At 37.2% G+C, this 15,762-nt stretch overlaps 1 protein-coding gene across 1 annotated transcript in view; it reads left to right on the top strand.

The window, feature by feature from the left end:
* BMT2 (base methyltransferase of 25S rRNA 2 homolog) overlaps positions 1–15,762 on the top strand; it is a 199,318-nt gene that overhangs the window by 169,149 nt on the left and 14,407 nt on the right. The window contains exon 4 of the mRNA XM_054563946.1: positions 8,019–8,133. Coding sequence (XP_054419921.1) covers positions 8,019–8,133 — 115 coding nt within the window. The remainder of the gene's footprint in view (positions 1–8,018; positions 8,134–15,762) is intronic.

Genomic DNA, 15,762 nt, shown 5'->3' with positions numbered 1-15,762 from the left:
AAATGAAACTATGTCATTTTTTATTATTCTTTTATCCTAGATTTTTGAATACAAATATATAATTTACATTAATATTTACAGTAGGTATATTTTATAAATGAATTAATTTTAACTATTTGTTTTTTATTAACTTACTGTTGTTCAGTTACACTTGTCCTGTCTTTTTCCCATCACTCACCTGTACCGTCTTCCCCCACTCTCCACAGTTAATTCCACCCCATTGTCCATGCCCATGAGTCCTCTATTCAGGTTCTTTTTCTTTCCCCTTCCACTTCTTTCTCCCATTTTACTCCTCTCAACTGCCCTGTGGTCACTGTCAGTTCTGTATTTCCATGTCTCTAGGTCTGTGTTGCTCATTTGTTTGTTTTGTTGATTTGGTTCCACTTATAGGTGAGATTATGTGGTATTTGTCTTTTTTCACTTGGCATGATACTCTCCAGGTCCATACATGCTGTCTTGAAGGGTAGGAGTTCCTTCTTTCTTTCTTCTGCCTAGTATTCCATGTGTAAATGTAACACATTTTTTTGATCCACTGATAGGCACTTAGGCTGTTTCCAGCACCTGAGTATTGCATATAACACCACTATGAACGTTAGGGTGGATAGGTTCTTTTGAATTGGTGATTCAGGATTTTTAGGGTATAGTCCCAGCAGTGGGATCACTGGATCAAAAGGCAGTTCCACCTTTATATTTCTGAGGAAATTCTGTACTGTTTTCTACATTGGCTGGACCAGTCTACATTTCCACCAACAGTGCACTAAGGTTCCCATGTCTCTACAACTTCACTGGCACTTCTTGTTTGTTGATTTATTAATCATGGCCATTCTGACCAGTGTGAAGTGGTATATCATTGTGCTTTCAATTTGCATCTCTCTAATGGCTAGTGATGTTGAGCATTTTTTCATCTGTATGTCCTCCTTGGAGAATTGTGTGTCCAGGTCCTTTGCCTATTTTTTAATTGGGTTGTTTGTCTTTCTGATGTGGAGTCGTATGAGTTCTTTATATATTTTGGAGATCAACCCCTTGCCAAGGTATCATTGGCAAATATGTTTTTCCATGCAGTTGCTTGCCTTTTCATTATGTATGTTTTCTTTAGCCTTGCAGAAACTTTTTCTTTTGATTTAGTCCTGTTTGTTTAATCTTTCCTTTATATCTCTTGCCCTAGGGGAAGTATCCATGAAAATATAGCTGCATGGGATATCTGAAGTTTTCCTGCCTATGTTTTCCTGTAGGACTTTTATTGTTTTGTGGCTCATATTTCAGTCTTTTATCCACCTTGAATTTATTTTTCTGTATGGTATAAGTTAGTGGTCAATTTTTTTGCATGTACTTTTCCAGATCTCCCAACACCATTTATTGAAGAGGGTATTTTAACACCATTTCATCTTCCTGCCCTCTTGGTCAAACAATAACTGACCATATCAGCATGGGTTTATTTCTGGGCTCTCTATTCTGTTCTTTTGGTCTATGTGCCTTGTTCTTATGCTAGTACCAGACTCTTTAGATTACAGTGGCCTTGTATATAGTTTGATATAAGGTATTGTGATCACTCCTACTTCATTCTTCTTTCTCAAAATTGCTGAGGTGATTCAGGGTTGTTTATGGTTCCATATAAATTGAAATATTTGTTCTATGTCTGTGAAATGTGTCATTGTTATTTTGATAGGGATTACATTGAATCTGTAGACTACTTTGGATTGTATGGGCATTTTAATGATGTTACTTTTTCAATCCATGAACATGGTAGATGCTTCTATTTATTTGATCTTCCTTAATTTGTTTCTTCAGTGTTCTGTAGTATTTTGTGTACAGGTCTTATAATTCCTTGATTAAATTTATTCTTAAGTATTTTATTTTTCTTGATACTGTAGTAAATGGGATTTTTTCCCTAATTTCTGTTTTTTGATATTTCATTGTTGGTATACAAAAGTGCCTTCAATTTCTGAATGTTGACTTTGTATCCCACCATTTTGCCAAATTCATTTATTAGGTCGAGTAGTTTTTGGTAGAGCCTATAGGGTTTTCCATGTACACTATCATGTCATCTGCAAACAGTGACAGCTTTACTTCCTCCTTTCCAATTTGGATGTCTTTTCTTTTATTGTTCACGTATAGTTGTCTCCATTTTCCCACCACCACTTTCCCCTGACCCACCCACCTCTACCTCCCACCCACAATCCTTCCCCACTTTGCCTTTGTCCATGAATCCTTTATACATGTTCCTTGACTTGACCCTTCCCCTTCTTTTCCGCTTTACCCCCCTTTTCTCCTCTCTGTTTACTCTCGGTTTCTTTTTTCTTTCAATGTTACTGGTTATATTTTTCTTGTTTGTTTTTTTGATTAGGTTCCACTTATAGGTTAGATCATATGGTATTTGTCTTCACTGCCTGGCATATTTTGCCTTTCATTCCTTTTCCTTGTCTGATTGCTGTGGCTGGAACTTCCAATACCATGTTGAATACAAGTGGTAAAAGTGAACACCTTTGTCTTGTGCTTGATCTTTGGGGGAAAGCTTTTAGTTTTTGCCTATTGAGTGTGATGTTGGGTATAAATTCCTCAGTATGGCCTTCATTATGTTGAGGTACACACTCTCCATTCCCACTTTGATGAGTGTTTTTATCATAAATGCATGCTGTACTTTATCAAATGCTTTTTTCAGCATCTATTGATATGATCATCTACTTTTTGTCTTTCATATTGTGTATGTGGTGTATTATGTTTGTTGATTTGCATATATTGTTCCAGCCTTGCATCCTTGGGATGAATCCCACTTCATCATGGTATATGATCTTTTTAATATGTTGCTGGATCCAGTTTGCCAATATTTTGTTGAGGATTTTAGCATCTATTTTCATCAGCAATATTAACCTATAGTTTTTGTTGTTGTTGTTGTGTCTTTATCTGGTTTTGGAATTGGGAAAATGCTGGTCTCATAAAAGGTGTCTGGGAGTTTACCCTCTTCTTGAATTTTTTGGAATACTTTGAGAAGAATCAGGATTAGTTTTGTCCATTATGCCCAGGTTTTCAAGTTTCTTGGAATCTATTTGTTTGTAGTAATTTGTTAGGATCCCTTATATTTCTGTGGTATTGGTTATTATTTTGCCCCTCCTGTTTCTGATTTTATCCAAGTCATCTCACTTTTTTTCTTGATGAGTCTGCTTAAAGGCTTGTCAATTTTGTTTATCTTTTCAAAGAACCAGTTCCTGGATTTTTTGATCCTTTGAATTGTTCTTTTAGTCTCTGTGTCATTTAATTCTACTCTGATCTTGATTGTTTCCTTCTTTCTACTTACTCTGGGCTTTGTTTGTTGTTGTTCCTCCAGTTCTTGTATGTGTAGGGTAGCTTATTTATTTGAAATGTTTCTGTATATTGTAGGTAAGCCTGTATTGCTATTAAGTTCTCTATCAGGACTGCCTTTGCTGCCTTTGGATGTTGTATGTTCATTTCATTTGTTTCCAGAAACTTTTTAATTTCTTCCTTGTTCTTGTTATTGACCTATTCATTGTTTAATAGCATGCTATTCAATTTCCATTAATTTGAATGTTTTTGAGTTTTTTCCTTGAGGTTGGTTTCTAGTTTCTGGCCCTTGTGGTCCAAGAAAATGCTTGATATGATTTCTGTTTTCTCTAATTCACTGAGTCTTGTTTTGTGTCCTGTCATGTGGACTATCTTTGAAAATGTTCCATATGCATTTTAAAGGCATGTATATTTTGCTTCACTGGAGTGAAAGCTCATATAGATATAGATCTAGAATCTAGATCTATAGATATAGATATCTATAGATATAGATATAGATATAGATATCTATAGATATAGATATCTATAGATATAGATATAGATATATCAGTTAAGTCCATTTGATCTAGCATGTTGTTCACTGCCACATGTCTTATTGATTCTGTGTTCGGAGTATCTGTCTATTTTTGACAGTGGGGTTACAGTCCCCTACTATGAGTGTTGCTCTCTATATCTTTCTTGAGGTCCTCCAAGATTTTCCTTATATATCTGGGTGCTCCTGTGTTGGGTGCATATGTGTTTACAATGCTCATAGCTTCCTGATGGTTTTTCGTTTAGAATTATAAATGATCTTCCTTGTCTGTGGCCTTTGTTTTGAAATCTATTTGTCTGGTTTATGTATCGCTACCCTGCCTTTTTCTTCCTGTCCATTTGCTTGGAATATTTTTGTCCAACAATTCACTTTCAGTGTAGGTCTTTTGTTCTGAGGTAGTCTCTTGTAGGTAGCATAGATGCGGGTCATGGGTCCTTAACTATTTAGCTACCCTATGTCTTTTGATTGGAACGTTTAATCTATTTACATTTAATATTACTACTGAAAGGTGGTTGTCCATTGCCATATTTTCCTTTAGTACCTGTAAAGCAATCCCTTTACTATGTCCTGCAGTGTTTGTTCGATGGAGGTGTATTCTTTTAACCTTGTCCAGGAAACTCCTTATTTTGCTTTCCATTTTAAATGATAGCCTTGCTGAGTAAAGTAGTCTTGGTTGCAGGCCTTTACTTTTCATTACGTGGAGTTTTTCTTACCAGTCCCTTCTGACTTGTAGTGTTTCTGTCAAGAAATGTACTGCTAGTCTTATCAGAGCTCCCCTGTATGTTACTATCGGTTCCTCCCTTGATGTTTTTAAAATTCTCTTTGTCTTTAAAATTTGCCATTTTAATTATGATGTGTCTTAGAGTAGGCCTCTTTGGGTTCACCTTGATTAGGACTTTCTGTGCTTCCTGACCTTGGATGGCTTTTCCCCTCTCCAAGACAGGGAAGTTTTCTGTCATTTTTTCAAACAGGTTTTCTATCCCATGCTCTTTTTCTTCTCCTCGTATGATTCGAATTGCTATGATTTGAATGTTGTTACATCTGATGTTGTCCTGAGGTTTCCTTAAGCTATACTCACCCTTTTTAAGTCTTTTTTCATTCTGCTGCTCTACCTCGGTATTTCTTTCTACCTTGTCCTCTGCCTCATCCAACCTGCTTGTAAATCCTTAGAGGGTTTTTTTTTTTTTATTTCAGATATTATATTCTTCATTTCTTCCTGGTCCTTGTCTACAGTTTTTATTTACTTTTTCATGCTATTGTAGTTCCCACTCAGTTCCTTGTAGCTGTCACTGAGTTCCTTGAGCATCCTTATAACCATTTTTTGAACTCTGTGTCTGATAGATTGCTTGCCTCCATTTCATTTAGCTCTTTTTCTGAGAATTCTTCCATTCCCTTCTGTTGCGGGTTCTTTATTTGTCTTCCCATTTTAGGTGACTTTGTGTTTGTTTCTGCATCTCAGGATGCTCTGCTTTGCCTGCCTGTCTTTGTGGGGCGGACTTCTGTGGCAGGAGTTCTGTGGTACTCAGTGGTGCAGTCTCTTAGATCTCCATTGGTAGGTGCTTTAGAGTTGCCCTTTCTTCCATTTCTGTGGGCCCTTTTATTGTACTGGGCTTTACTTGTTGGTGGCTTCTTTGGTGGCAGGTTCTCTCCTCCACCAGGTTTATTGGTCGTCACAACTCCCACCTTGTCTTGTGTGCTGTTGTACAGGTAGGTGATGGTTAACAATGAAGTATTAGCAGACAACCAAATCTACACCAGCAAAAAGAACCCCCCACCACATCAGCAATCTCAAGTGCAATTAAGCAGAGATTAATAAAGGTGAAGAGAGATATAGATATTATAAGATGTTACAAATGGAATATGAGATGACTAAAAGAGGGAAAAATCTTGAGTGGTAAGAGGGAGGAGAATTGATAAGAGTATGGGGAGAACAAAATTTAAAACACAAGTAAAACATGAAAGGACAATGGGAAGAATGGGGTAAAAAATAGGAAGACTATAGTATGACATTTGAAGTAAAATTGAAAAGATATTGGACCAACAGGAGCAAAATTGCAGGAAAAAACCACAGCAGGGTCAATAGCAACAACAGCTGAATGACGTTTAATAAAGGTGGAACAGGAATAAGAGTATTGTAGGAAAGCAAAAAGTGTATATGAGACATCTACTGTAAATAAAAATGTTTTTGAGAGGATGGGGGAAGCAAATTAATAAAAATAAGGAGTAATGCCAAGGTTGAGGAGGGGGAAGGGAAACAATGAAATAAAATTCCTCACTCAACTGATCAGAGGCAGGGGGGAAGGCGAAATGGAGTAAGCAGGGAGAGTATTTTATGGGATTTAAAGTACAAACATACTGAATCAATAGGAGTTCTGTTGGAGAAGTATAGCAATAACTGGTATTTTCCAACTAGCCACTGTTTATAAAAGATGGAAGAGAAATGAGGGAGAAAAGAATGTGAGCTGACTTAAGAAAGAGGAGTGCTTACACGAGGTTAGATGGAGGAGAAATAGAGTAAGGGATATGAACATGATGTAGTGTGAGAGAAAATAAAGTTCACAACAGTAATAAAGCTCAGGAAGATGGCGAAATGGATTAAGACTAGGGAAGGGTGCTGTTGGGATTTTGAATAATAGTTACATGATTTTTAAAAATATATAATCTGAATGCAGAGAATAAAAAATAAAAGACCGAGAGAGTGAGTTATTTGGAATACAAGTGAAATGAAAGTAGAAAAATTAAAATGCAATATGAAAGTGAGAAGGAAAAGGAAACAACCTAAATAAATGGAAAGAGAAATTTTTTAAAAAACATGCAAGTTCTGATGAGGAGCAAGGTGAAATTTGTCTCAGCTTGTTATTTGCCTTTTTACATCTTTTTGGATCTGTCTCTGGTTTTCTCCTAGCGCCAGGTCTTACTGTCTTTCTTGTGGCGGGGAAAAACAAAAAACAAAAAACCTCCAGCTGGTTTTGCAGATCCTCCCAGCCTGTGACTCCTGCAGGCTATGAGGGGTTGGGCCTCATTTTCCCTTTCCTATTGAATGGCTAAGGAGGGGCACAGTCTGGGTTACAATAATCAGGTGCCCAGTTTCCAGCCCATGCCCCCAAGAGTGCTGTGCGGGCCCTCACTCTTCGCTCTGCACAGTTGCACCAGGCTGGCACCAATATACCACCTCGCTTTACACCCCTTTGATCAATCTGTGAGTAGCACTGAGTGGGAGCTAATCATGACCACAATCCTCCCCTCTGTTGGCCAGGCAGCTGTGTGTGAAAGATCCCTGCCCATTGTGCCTCATTTCCCCTTTTGAAAAAAGTCTCTTTGGGCACTGCTGCTGCTCTAAGCCACTGTCTGGTGTTCCATAGACTCCAATTCTGGCAAGTCCAGAGTCTTATCTCAATCATGGCCAGTCATGGCCCACCTGTTCTCCCAGCTCCAGGTACCACCACCATCTCCCCCAGCCTCTGGCACTATCCCAACCGGCAACTGCCCCCACCCCCACAGCTTGGGTGCACTGGCAACTGTGTGTGCCTGCATGCCTTTCCACCACCCCCCGGCCGACCAACAGCTTTACACTTTCAAGTCTCTCATGGCGTGGGTCTGCAATTTGTCCACCCTGGGAGGGAAGGAGCCGCTAGGCTACTGTCACTGATCAGCTCTCCTCCGATGTCCTTGTGGCAGCCATGGTTTCTGGCACCACACTCGGAGACTTTCCCTGTCTGCCTATAAAACCTCCTTACTACCTGCTTTGTAGCATCTTCTGCATTCTTTGGCTTTCAAACTTCATAAGAGCTAAGATTCTGTTGCCTGTTCACTTTATCCTTTGGAAGACCAGCTAGTTGTCCCAGTTGGGTGCATAAGTAAGTGGGCTCAACTCCCTATTTCACTTCCATCTTCTCTCCTCTTAACTATCCAGCTTTAACTTCAAATCCAATAATATTGATAGATATAATCATTTCAGTTAACTCAATCCTTTGAGTTAGGGATTTAGGGATTTTTTTTTTCCTCACTGCTATGTTCCCATAAACAAAAATTCTTTAAAGGCCCTCAGGAACTTTAAATGTGTTAAACAAATCCCCAAATTAAAAAGTTAGAGAGCCCATAATCTACATGACTTTCTAATTTCTCAAATGTTTGAATTTGTCTTATACTTTATTTTTATTTTGCTTATGTTAAAACAATCTGTTTTTAGGTTGCTACAAACCTCAGGAAAGATCAGATTACTTGATGTTGGCAGCTGCTTTAACCCATTTATGAAGTTTGAAGAATTTCTAACTGTTGGCATAGACATTGTACCTGCTGTAGAGGTATGCTTAGTTATATTTTTTTGAGACTCTGACATTCCAATATTTTTTTACATGCATATTTACAAAAGAAAAGCACTATTCTTACATTTCTAAAATAGCATATATATTTAGGTATATAAGTTGATAATTTATTATTTTCATTCAAAACTAAATATATTCCATGAAAAGTTTTTAGCATTTAGTTAACCAATATTAACTTTTCCAGTACGATACTTGTCTTTATTTTCTCTATTTTTGTTCCCTGTTTTTCATCTATTGTGCAGGCAAGAAACTTTAGTATATTGCATAGATTTTGACATCGCTGAAGTGTTTGGGCTTTGATTGGCTTTTTTTTTAATGCATCTCTTTCTGAAATGTAATGTGATAGGAAGGCATTATGGGATAGTGGAAATGGTAAAGGCTTTGGAGTCAACCAAACCTATTTAATCCCAGCTATTTACTTAGTAAATGAAACTACTCACCTTTACACAGAATGTTTTTTCTACTTTTAATATTAAATTTATTTAGTGACATAAGTTTATGATGTTTTCCATTTTACTTTTGATATAACACCAGGCACAAAAAATTTACATATTAAGTTTTTATTTTTTTAAAGAGACTATGTGTTAGAGTGTAAATTCTTTGAGTTAGGGATTTAGGGATTTTTTTTTTCCTCACTGCTATGTTCCCAGCACCTAGAAGCATGCCTGGTACATTAAGTACTTTTTGAATAAAAGAATCTAATCTTCCTTTCAACCTAGGTTTAAATCTCTGAACCTCAGTTTTCTCATTTATATAATGGGGTTAGTAGTAATGGATCATACTTTACAAGTTTGTTATAATGTATACTTGAGAAAAAGTATTTAAAGCTCCTAGCCCAGTACCTGTTACATAGTGGGTGTTAAAGAAAGGCTTTCTATTATTATTGAAATGTTCCTACATGAAGATTCAACTTTTATATGAATCTTTAATTTTGATGAGCCTGACTGTCTAGATAAATCTATATGAGTAACATTAAGGAACAAGAAAATGCTAAAACTATTACTCTTATCTCCACTTCCTACAGATGGATAAGTGTTTGCTTTATATTAAAATACCTCTTCTTAGCTTTTCACTGCAGAAAGTTCCTGTGCCATCAGGAGTTATAGTTTTAAAGAACAGGTGACTCTCATTTTTCTTCCTCAAAATACATATTAGAGATGCCCTTCATGGACTACTGAGACATGATAACCATTTGATCTGAACCTGAGGCTTAAATATTATTCTTAAAATATTTAATTTGTTTACAGATGGGGCTATAAACTTTCAACTACAAAGTTATTAGGAAAAGCAAAACAACTGTTATACATAAGTTTAGTAGTGGAATCAGACTTTCAGAGTTTCAGAACCCTGTAATTAAAACTAAAGGAAGAGATTTACAGTTCCAGCCAAAAATGGAGTAACAGGGACTAGATTGATCTCCTTTCCCTTGCCCGAAGCAACAAAAAAAGTGAACAAAATATTCAAAATAATTTATAAAATAGTAGACATCAGGTAATGAAGGATAATGATCCCCAAGAGACTGAAAACAAATGAGATGAGCACTAAAATTGCACCCGCACATAGCCTTCAGAGAGTTTCCAAGACATGGCACAAAGAGAGGTTCCCAACACCTCTGGTTCCTGTGAATTGTGGAGGTGGAGCAGACCAAGACAGCTAGGGTTACTAGAACAAAGAACCAAAGATATGAAAGCGGTGCAAAGGGAAAACTCCAGAAGCCTGCAGAATCCTCTTTTAGTACACAGCTGAGTACTGATCAGTACATATGTGTGAGAAAACTACATGAAACTGGAAAAAGCACCACTTGAAAGGACTAGAAGGTATAGTGGTTGGTAATCATAAGGCAGGAAATAGAGGTTATAGTGCTTGGCATTCACAAAGGTTGAAAAAACACACACACGCTGGAAGTAGCCACACTGGAGATCTCAAGAATCACAGCACATTTGGTAGAGTACACAAAAGAGCCTTCCCTTACTCGTGGAGAATAACTAGCCTTAGAATAGAAACTGCTCCAGTTCCACCTAACAAATCTTAAAAGCTAGACCTGAAAAGATCAAACTGTCTCCAGGTAACTTAACTATGCCCCAGAACAAAGCTTGAGAATATTTATAGCAATGCAAAGCCATCCAGCAACCAACAAGATAAAATTTACCATGTCTGGCATCCAATAAAGAAGTAACGAGCCATGTAAAGAAGCAAGAAAATAGGACACACATTGAGATGAGTCAGCCAACAGAGACCAACCTTGAACTAACAGAGACGTTAAAATTAGAAAACAGGGGAGGCCCAATATGGAGGTGTAAGTAGAAATGCTTTGCTTCCTCACACAACCGGAAGAAGGATAACAGCCAATTTAAAAAACAAAAAACAACCAGAACTGTCACAAAACTGAATTGTATGGAAGTCCAACAATCAAGGAGTTAAAGAAGAAACATTCATCCAGACTGGTAGGAGGAGTAGAGATGGGCAGCCAGGATGGGGAGGACATACCGCAAGGCAGCGGCTGGCAGACAGGAAGGTCCCACATTCACTCATAGAAACACCAGAAGGAACAACCGGAGGGTGAGACAGACCTGCACAACCCAGGGTTCCAGCATAGAAAAATAAAGCCTCAAAACCTCTGGCTGTAAAAATCTGTGGGAGTTGCTGTGGCAGAAGAAATGGCCAGTCTCACAAGGGAGTCTGTTAGAGAGGACCACAGGGTCCTAGAATGTACACAGGCCCACCCACCCAGGAATCAGCACCAGCGCAGCACCTGGAAGGGGTAGTTCGCTTGAGGAAAGCAGGGGAAGTGACTGAAAGTGGGGCAAGAGCCGAGCAAGCGGCATTATTCCCTCTCTGACCCATTCCCCACATATAGCACTGCAGTGCAGCAAGGCAGGCTTCCCCACTTTGGCGAGTACATAAGGCCTTGCCCATTACAATGTAACAGGTGTGCCTAGACAAAGAAATACGGCCCAAATGAAAGAACAGATGAAAACTCCAGAAAAAGAGCCCTGGCTAGTGTGGATCAGTGGATTAAGCACCACACTGTGAATCAAAGGGTCAACAGTCTGATTCCCATTCAGGGTACAGGCCTGCGTTGTGGACTAGGACCTCAGTAGCAGGCATGCTAGAGACAAACACACATTGAGGTTTCTCTCCTCTCTTTCTCTCTCCTTCCTCCTCTGCCTGAAAATAAATAAACAAAATCTTTTAAGAAAGAAAACATACCACTTTAACACATAATAAACAATAAGAAAATTAATAAATACAAGATTTTAAAAAAAGAAAAAGCTCCAGAAAAAGAACTAAGCGACAAGGAAGGAGGTAGCCAACCTATTAGATGCAGAGTTCAAAACACTTGTAGTCAGGATGCACACAGAAATGAATGAGTACAGTCACAAAGTAAAGGAAGAAGTGAGTTCTATACAAAGTGAAACAAATGAAAATATATAGGGAACCAACAGTGAAAGGAAGGAAAACAGGACTCAAATTAGCAGTTTGGAACAAAAGGAAGAAATAACCATTCAAACAAAACAGAATGAAGAAACAAGAATTTAAAGAAATGAGGAAAGGCTTAGGAACTTCTGGGACAACTTGTAAACATTCCAACATCTCAATCATAGGGGTGCCAGAAGGAGAAGAGGAAGAGCAAGAACTTATTTGAACAAATAATGAAGGTAAACTTCTCTAATTTGACAAAGGAAATAGACATACAAGTCCAGGAAGCTCAGAGAGTCCCAAACAAGTTGGACCCAAAGAGGTACACACCAAAACACATCATAAATAAATCTTCCAAAATTAAAGATAATCTTAAGAAGAGAATCTTGAGGAGAACACACCAAAACACATCATAAATAAATCTTCCAAGATTAAAGATAATCTTGAGGAAAGAATCTTAAAAGCAGCAAGAGAGAAGAACAGAGCTACCTGCAAAGGAGTTCCCACAAGACTATCACCTGATTCCTCAAAAGAAACCCTGCAGGCAAGAAGGGGCTGGAAAGAAGTATTCAAAGCCATGAAAAGCAAGGACCTACGTCCAAGATTACTCTATCCAGCAAAGCTGTCATTTAGAATGGAAGGGCAGATAAAGTGCTTCCCAAACAAGGTAAAATTAAAAGTTCATCATCACCAAGCCCTTATTTTATGAAATGTTAAAAGGACTTATCTAAGAAAAAGAAGATAAAAAACTATGAAGAGTAAAATGACAACAAACTCACAGCTATCAACAACTGACCCTGAAAAAGGAAAAAAAAAAAAAAAACACAACTAAGCAAACAACTAGAACAGGAACAGAATCACAGAAATGGAGATCACATGAAGGGTTATCAGCAGGGAGGGGACGGGGAAGGGGGAGAATGGTGGAAGAGGTACAGGGAATAAGAAGCATAATTGGTAGATACAAAATAGAGAGGGGGAGGTTAAGAATAGTATAGGAAATGGAGAAGTCAGAGGACTTACATGTATGACCCATGGACATGAACTAAAGGGAGAGGAATATTGGAGGAAATGGGGTACCAGGAAGAAGAGGATAAAGGAGAGAAAAGTAAAAATGGGACAACTGCAATAGCATAATCAGTAAAATAAAAAATATTACAACACAAGGACATTAAAATAGGGCATTATAACTGTATTCCATATATACAAGAAATTAAGTAGATACATGGAAGATATTGTAAGATATGCAAATCTAATTTCTAGGGATGGATTACTACAATATATAAGAAATACAAACTACATGGAATTAATGAAAATTAAATATTACAGAAGAAAGGTTAAATTGAAGACATAGCAAAAGAACCACCCAAAATTAAACATGGAAATAGAGAATTTTTTAAATGGTAGAGCATCAGTGAGCAGTGAGACAACTTCAAATAGCTAAATATAAACATAATTGGAGTCCCCTGAAAAAGGACAGAAGGTTAAAGAAATGTATTTTCAAATTTGATAAAATCTATAAATCTACAAATCCAAGAAGCTCCACAAATCCCAAGAACACACATCCCCCAAAAAAGAAAATTACATCAAGGAACATCAAACTCACCCCTCCACCCCCCAAAAATGGTAATAAAGACAGTCTTAAAAAGCAGCCAAGGATTTAAAAAATGAAAAAATACATGTTAAAGGACTAAAAGATAAAAATTTGTCAGCAAGAATCCCAAACCCAGTGAAAGTATCTTTCAAAAATGAAGGCAAAATAAGGATTTTTTTTAGATATGCAAAATCTGAAAGAATTCAATGTAAACAAACCTGCATTATAAGTAATGTTAAAGAAATGCTTCAGCCAGGTGGAGATATGTATCTGCACAAAATAATGAAGAGTACAGGAAATAATAACTTCATAGGTGTAAAAAATATAAACTCATTCATTATTTAAGATCTTAAGATAATTGACCATTGTTAGGGATTAAATCCACTCCTCCCACAAAGATATGTAAGAGCTGTAAACCCTAGTATGCAACTTTATTTAGAGACAGGTTCTTTTCAACGTTAATTAAGTTAATATTAGATCATTAGGATGGGCCCTAATTCAATATGACCATGTGTCCTTATAAAAAGAAGAAATTTTGACACAGAAATAAACACATAGGAAGAATGTGATGTAAAGATGAAGGCAGTGGGATGATACATCTACAAGCTAAAGAGCACTAAAGATTTCCAGAAAACAAACAAAAGCTAGGAGAAGGGCATGGAACAAATTCTTCCTCACAGCCCTCAAACGTATCAACCCTAAAGCAGTTAGACTGCTGACTTCTAACCTCTAGAACTGTAACATAATACATTTCTGTTGTTTAAGCCACCAAGTTTGAGGTATTTAGTTATGGCAGCCCTAGCAAATGAATATAACCATTTAAACAAAAATAATATAGTGTGATTTATAATGTATATTTAAAAATGTATGACAACAGGAGCACAAAGAATGAGGAGGGAGAAATGGAGATGCAATATTTTAAGGTTCTTATACAAGAAGTGGTGAAATAGTATTTGAAAGTAGACTCTAATACATTGAAGCAAATCTGAATGAAGAAGAAACAGAAAACCTGAACAGACCAATAACAGCTGATGAAATTGAAGCAGTAATCAAAAAACTCCCAGTACACAAAAGCCCTAGACCAGATGGTTTCTCAGGAGAATTTTATAAAACATTTAAGGAAGAGCTCATCCCTATCCTTCTCAGACTATTCCAAAAAATTCAAGAAGAGGGAAGACTGCCAAACTCTTTTTATGAAGCCAGCATCATCCTAATCCCCAAACCAGACAAAGACACAAGAAAGAAAGAAAACCACCAGTATCATTAATGAACACAGACGCTGAAATCCTCAACAAAATATTGGCAAACCATATCCAGCAATACATTAAAAAGACTGTACACCATGATCAAGTGGGATTCATCCCAGGGATGCAAGGATGGTTCAATATATGCAAATCAAGAAATGTAATACATCACATAAAAGGAAAGACAGAAATCACATGATCATATCAATAGATGCTGAAAAAGCATTTGATAAGGAACAGTACACATTTATGATACAAACATTCAGCACTGTGGGAATAGAGTCAACATACCTCAACATAATAAAGACTATATATGAGAAATCTACAGCCAATATCATACTGATTGGGCAAAAACTAAATTCTTTCCTACTAAGATCAGGAACAAGACAAGGGTGTCTGCCCTCACCACTTCTATTCAACATAGTATTGGAAGTCCTAGCCACAGTGATCAGACAAGAAAAAGAAATAAAAGGCACCCAAATTGGAAAGAAGGAAGTAAAATTATCATTGTTTGCAGATGACATGAGTGTACATGGAAAACCCCATAGACTTCTCCAGAAAACTACTCCACCTAATAAGTGAATTTGGCAAAACAGCAGGATACAAAGTCAATATTCAGAAATTGAAGGTGTTTTTATATACCAAAAATGAAATATCAGAATCAAAAATTGGGGGGGAAGAAAACCCTTTGCTATAGCAACAAGAAAAATGAAGTACCTAGGAATAAACATTACCAAGGAGGTAAAACACCAGTACTCAGAAAACTACACAACCCTGAAGAAACAAATTAAGGAAGACACAAACAAATGGAAGCATATACCGTGTTCATGGATTGGAATAATTCACATCATCAAAATGCCCTTACTACCCAAAGCAACTTAGAGATTCAACGCAATCTCTGTTAAAATAGCAATGACATATTTCACACATAATAGAACAAACATTTCAAAAATTTACATGGAACCATAAATGACCCTGAATAGCCGCAGCAATTTTGAGAAAGGAAAACAAAGTAGGAGGGATCACAATATGTGATATCCAACTACAAGTCCATGGTAATCGAAATAGTCTGGTACTGGCATAAGAACAGACACACAGATCAATGAAACAGAACAGAGAATCCAGAAATGAACCCATGTCTCTGTGGTCAATTAATATTTGACAAAGGGGGCAGAAGCATAAAATGGAGTAAAAATAGCCTCTTCAACAAATGGTGTTGGGAGGTCTGGACAGCTACATGCAAAAAATTGAAACTTGACCACCAACTTACACCATACACGAAAGTATATTCAAGGTGGATAAAAGACGTAAGTGTAAGTCACAACACTGTAGAAATCCTAAATGAGAACATGG

The sequence above is a fragment of the Pteronotus mesoamericanus genome, unplaced genomic scaffold, assembly GCF_021234165.1.
Source record: "Pteronotus mesoamericanus isolate MK-2021 breed Mesoamerican mustached bat unplaced genomic scaffold, CSHL_Meso_final scaffold_85, whole genome shotgun sequence".
NCBI classification, from domain to species: Eukaryota; Metazoa; Chordata; class Mammalia; order Chiroptera; family Mormoopidae; genus Pteronotus; species Pteronotus mesoamericanus.
Note: the sequence above shows the minus strand (reverse complement) of the source record. Positions and strands in the feature narration are given on the sequence as shown.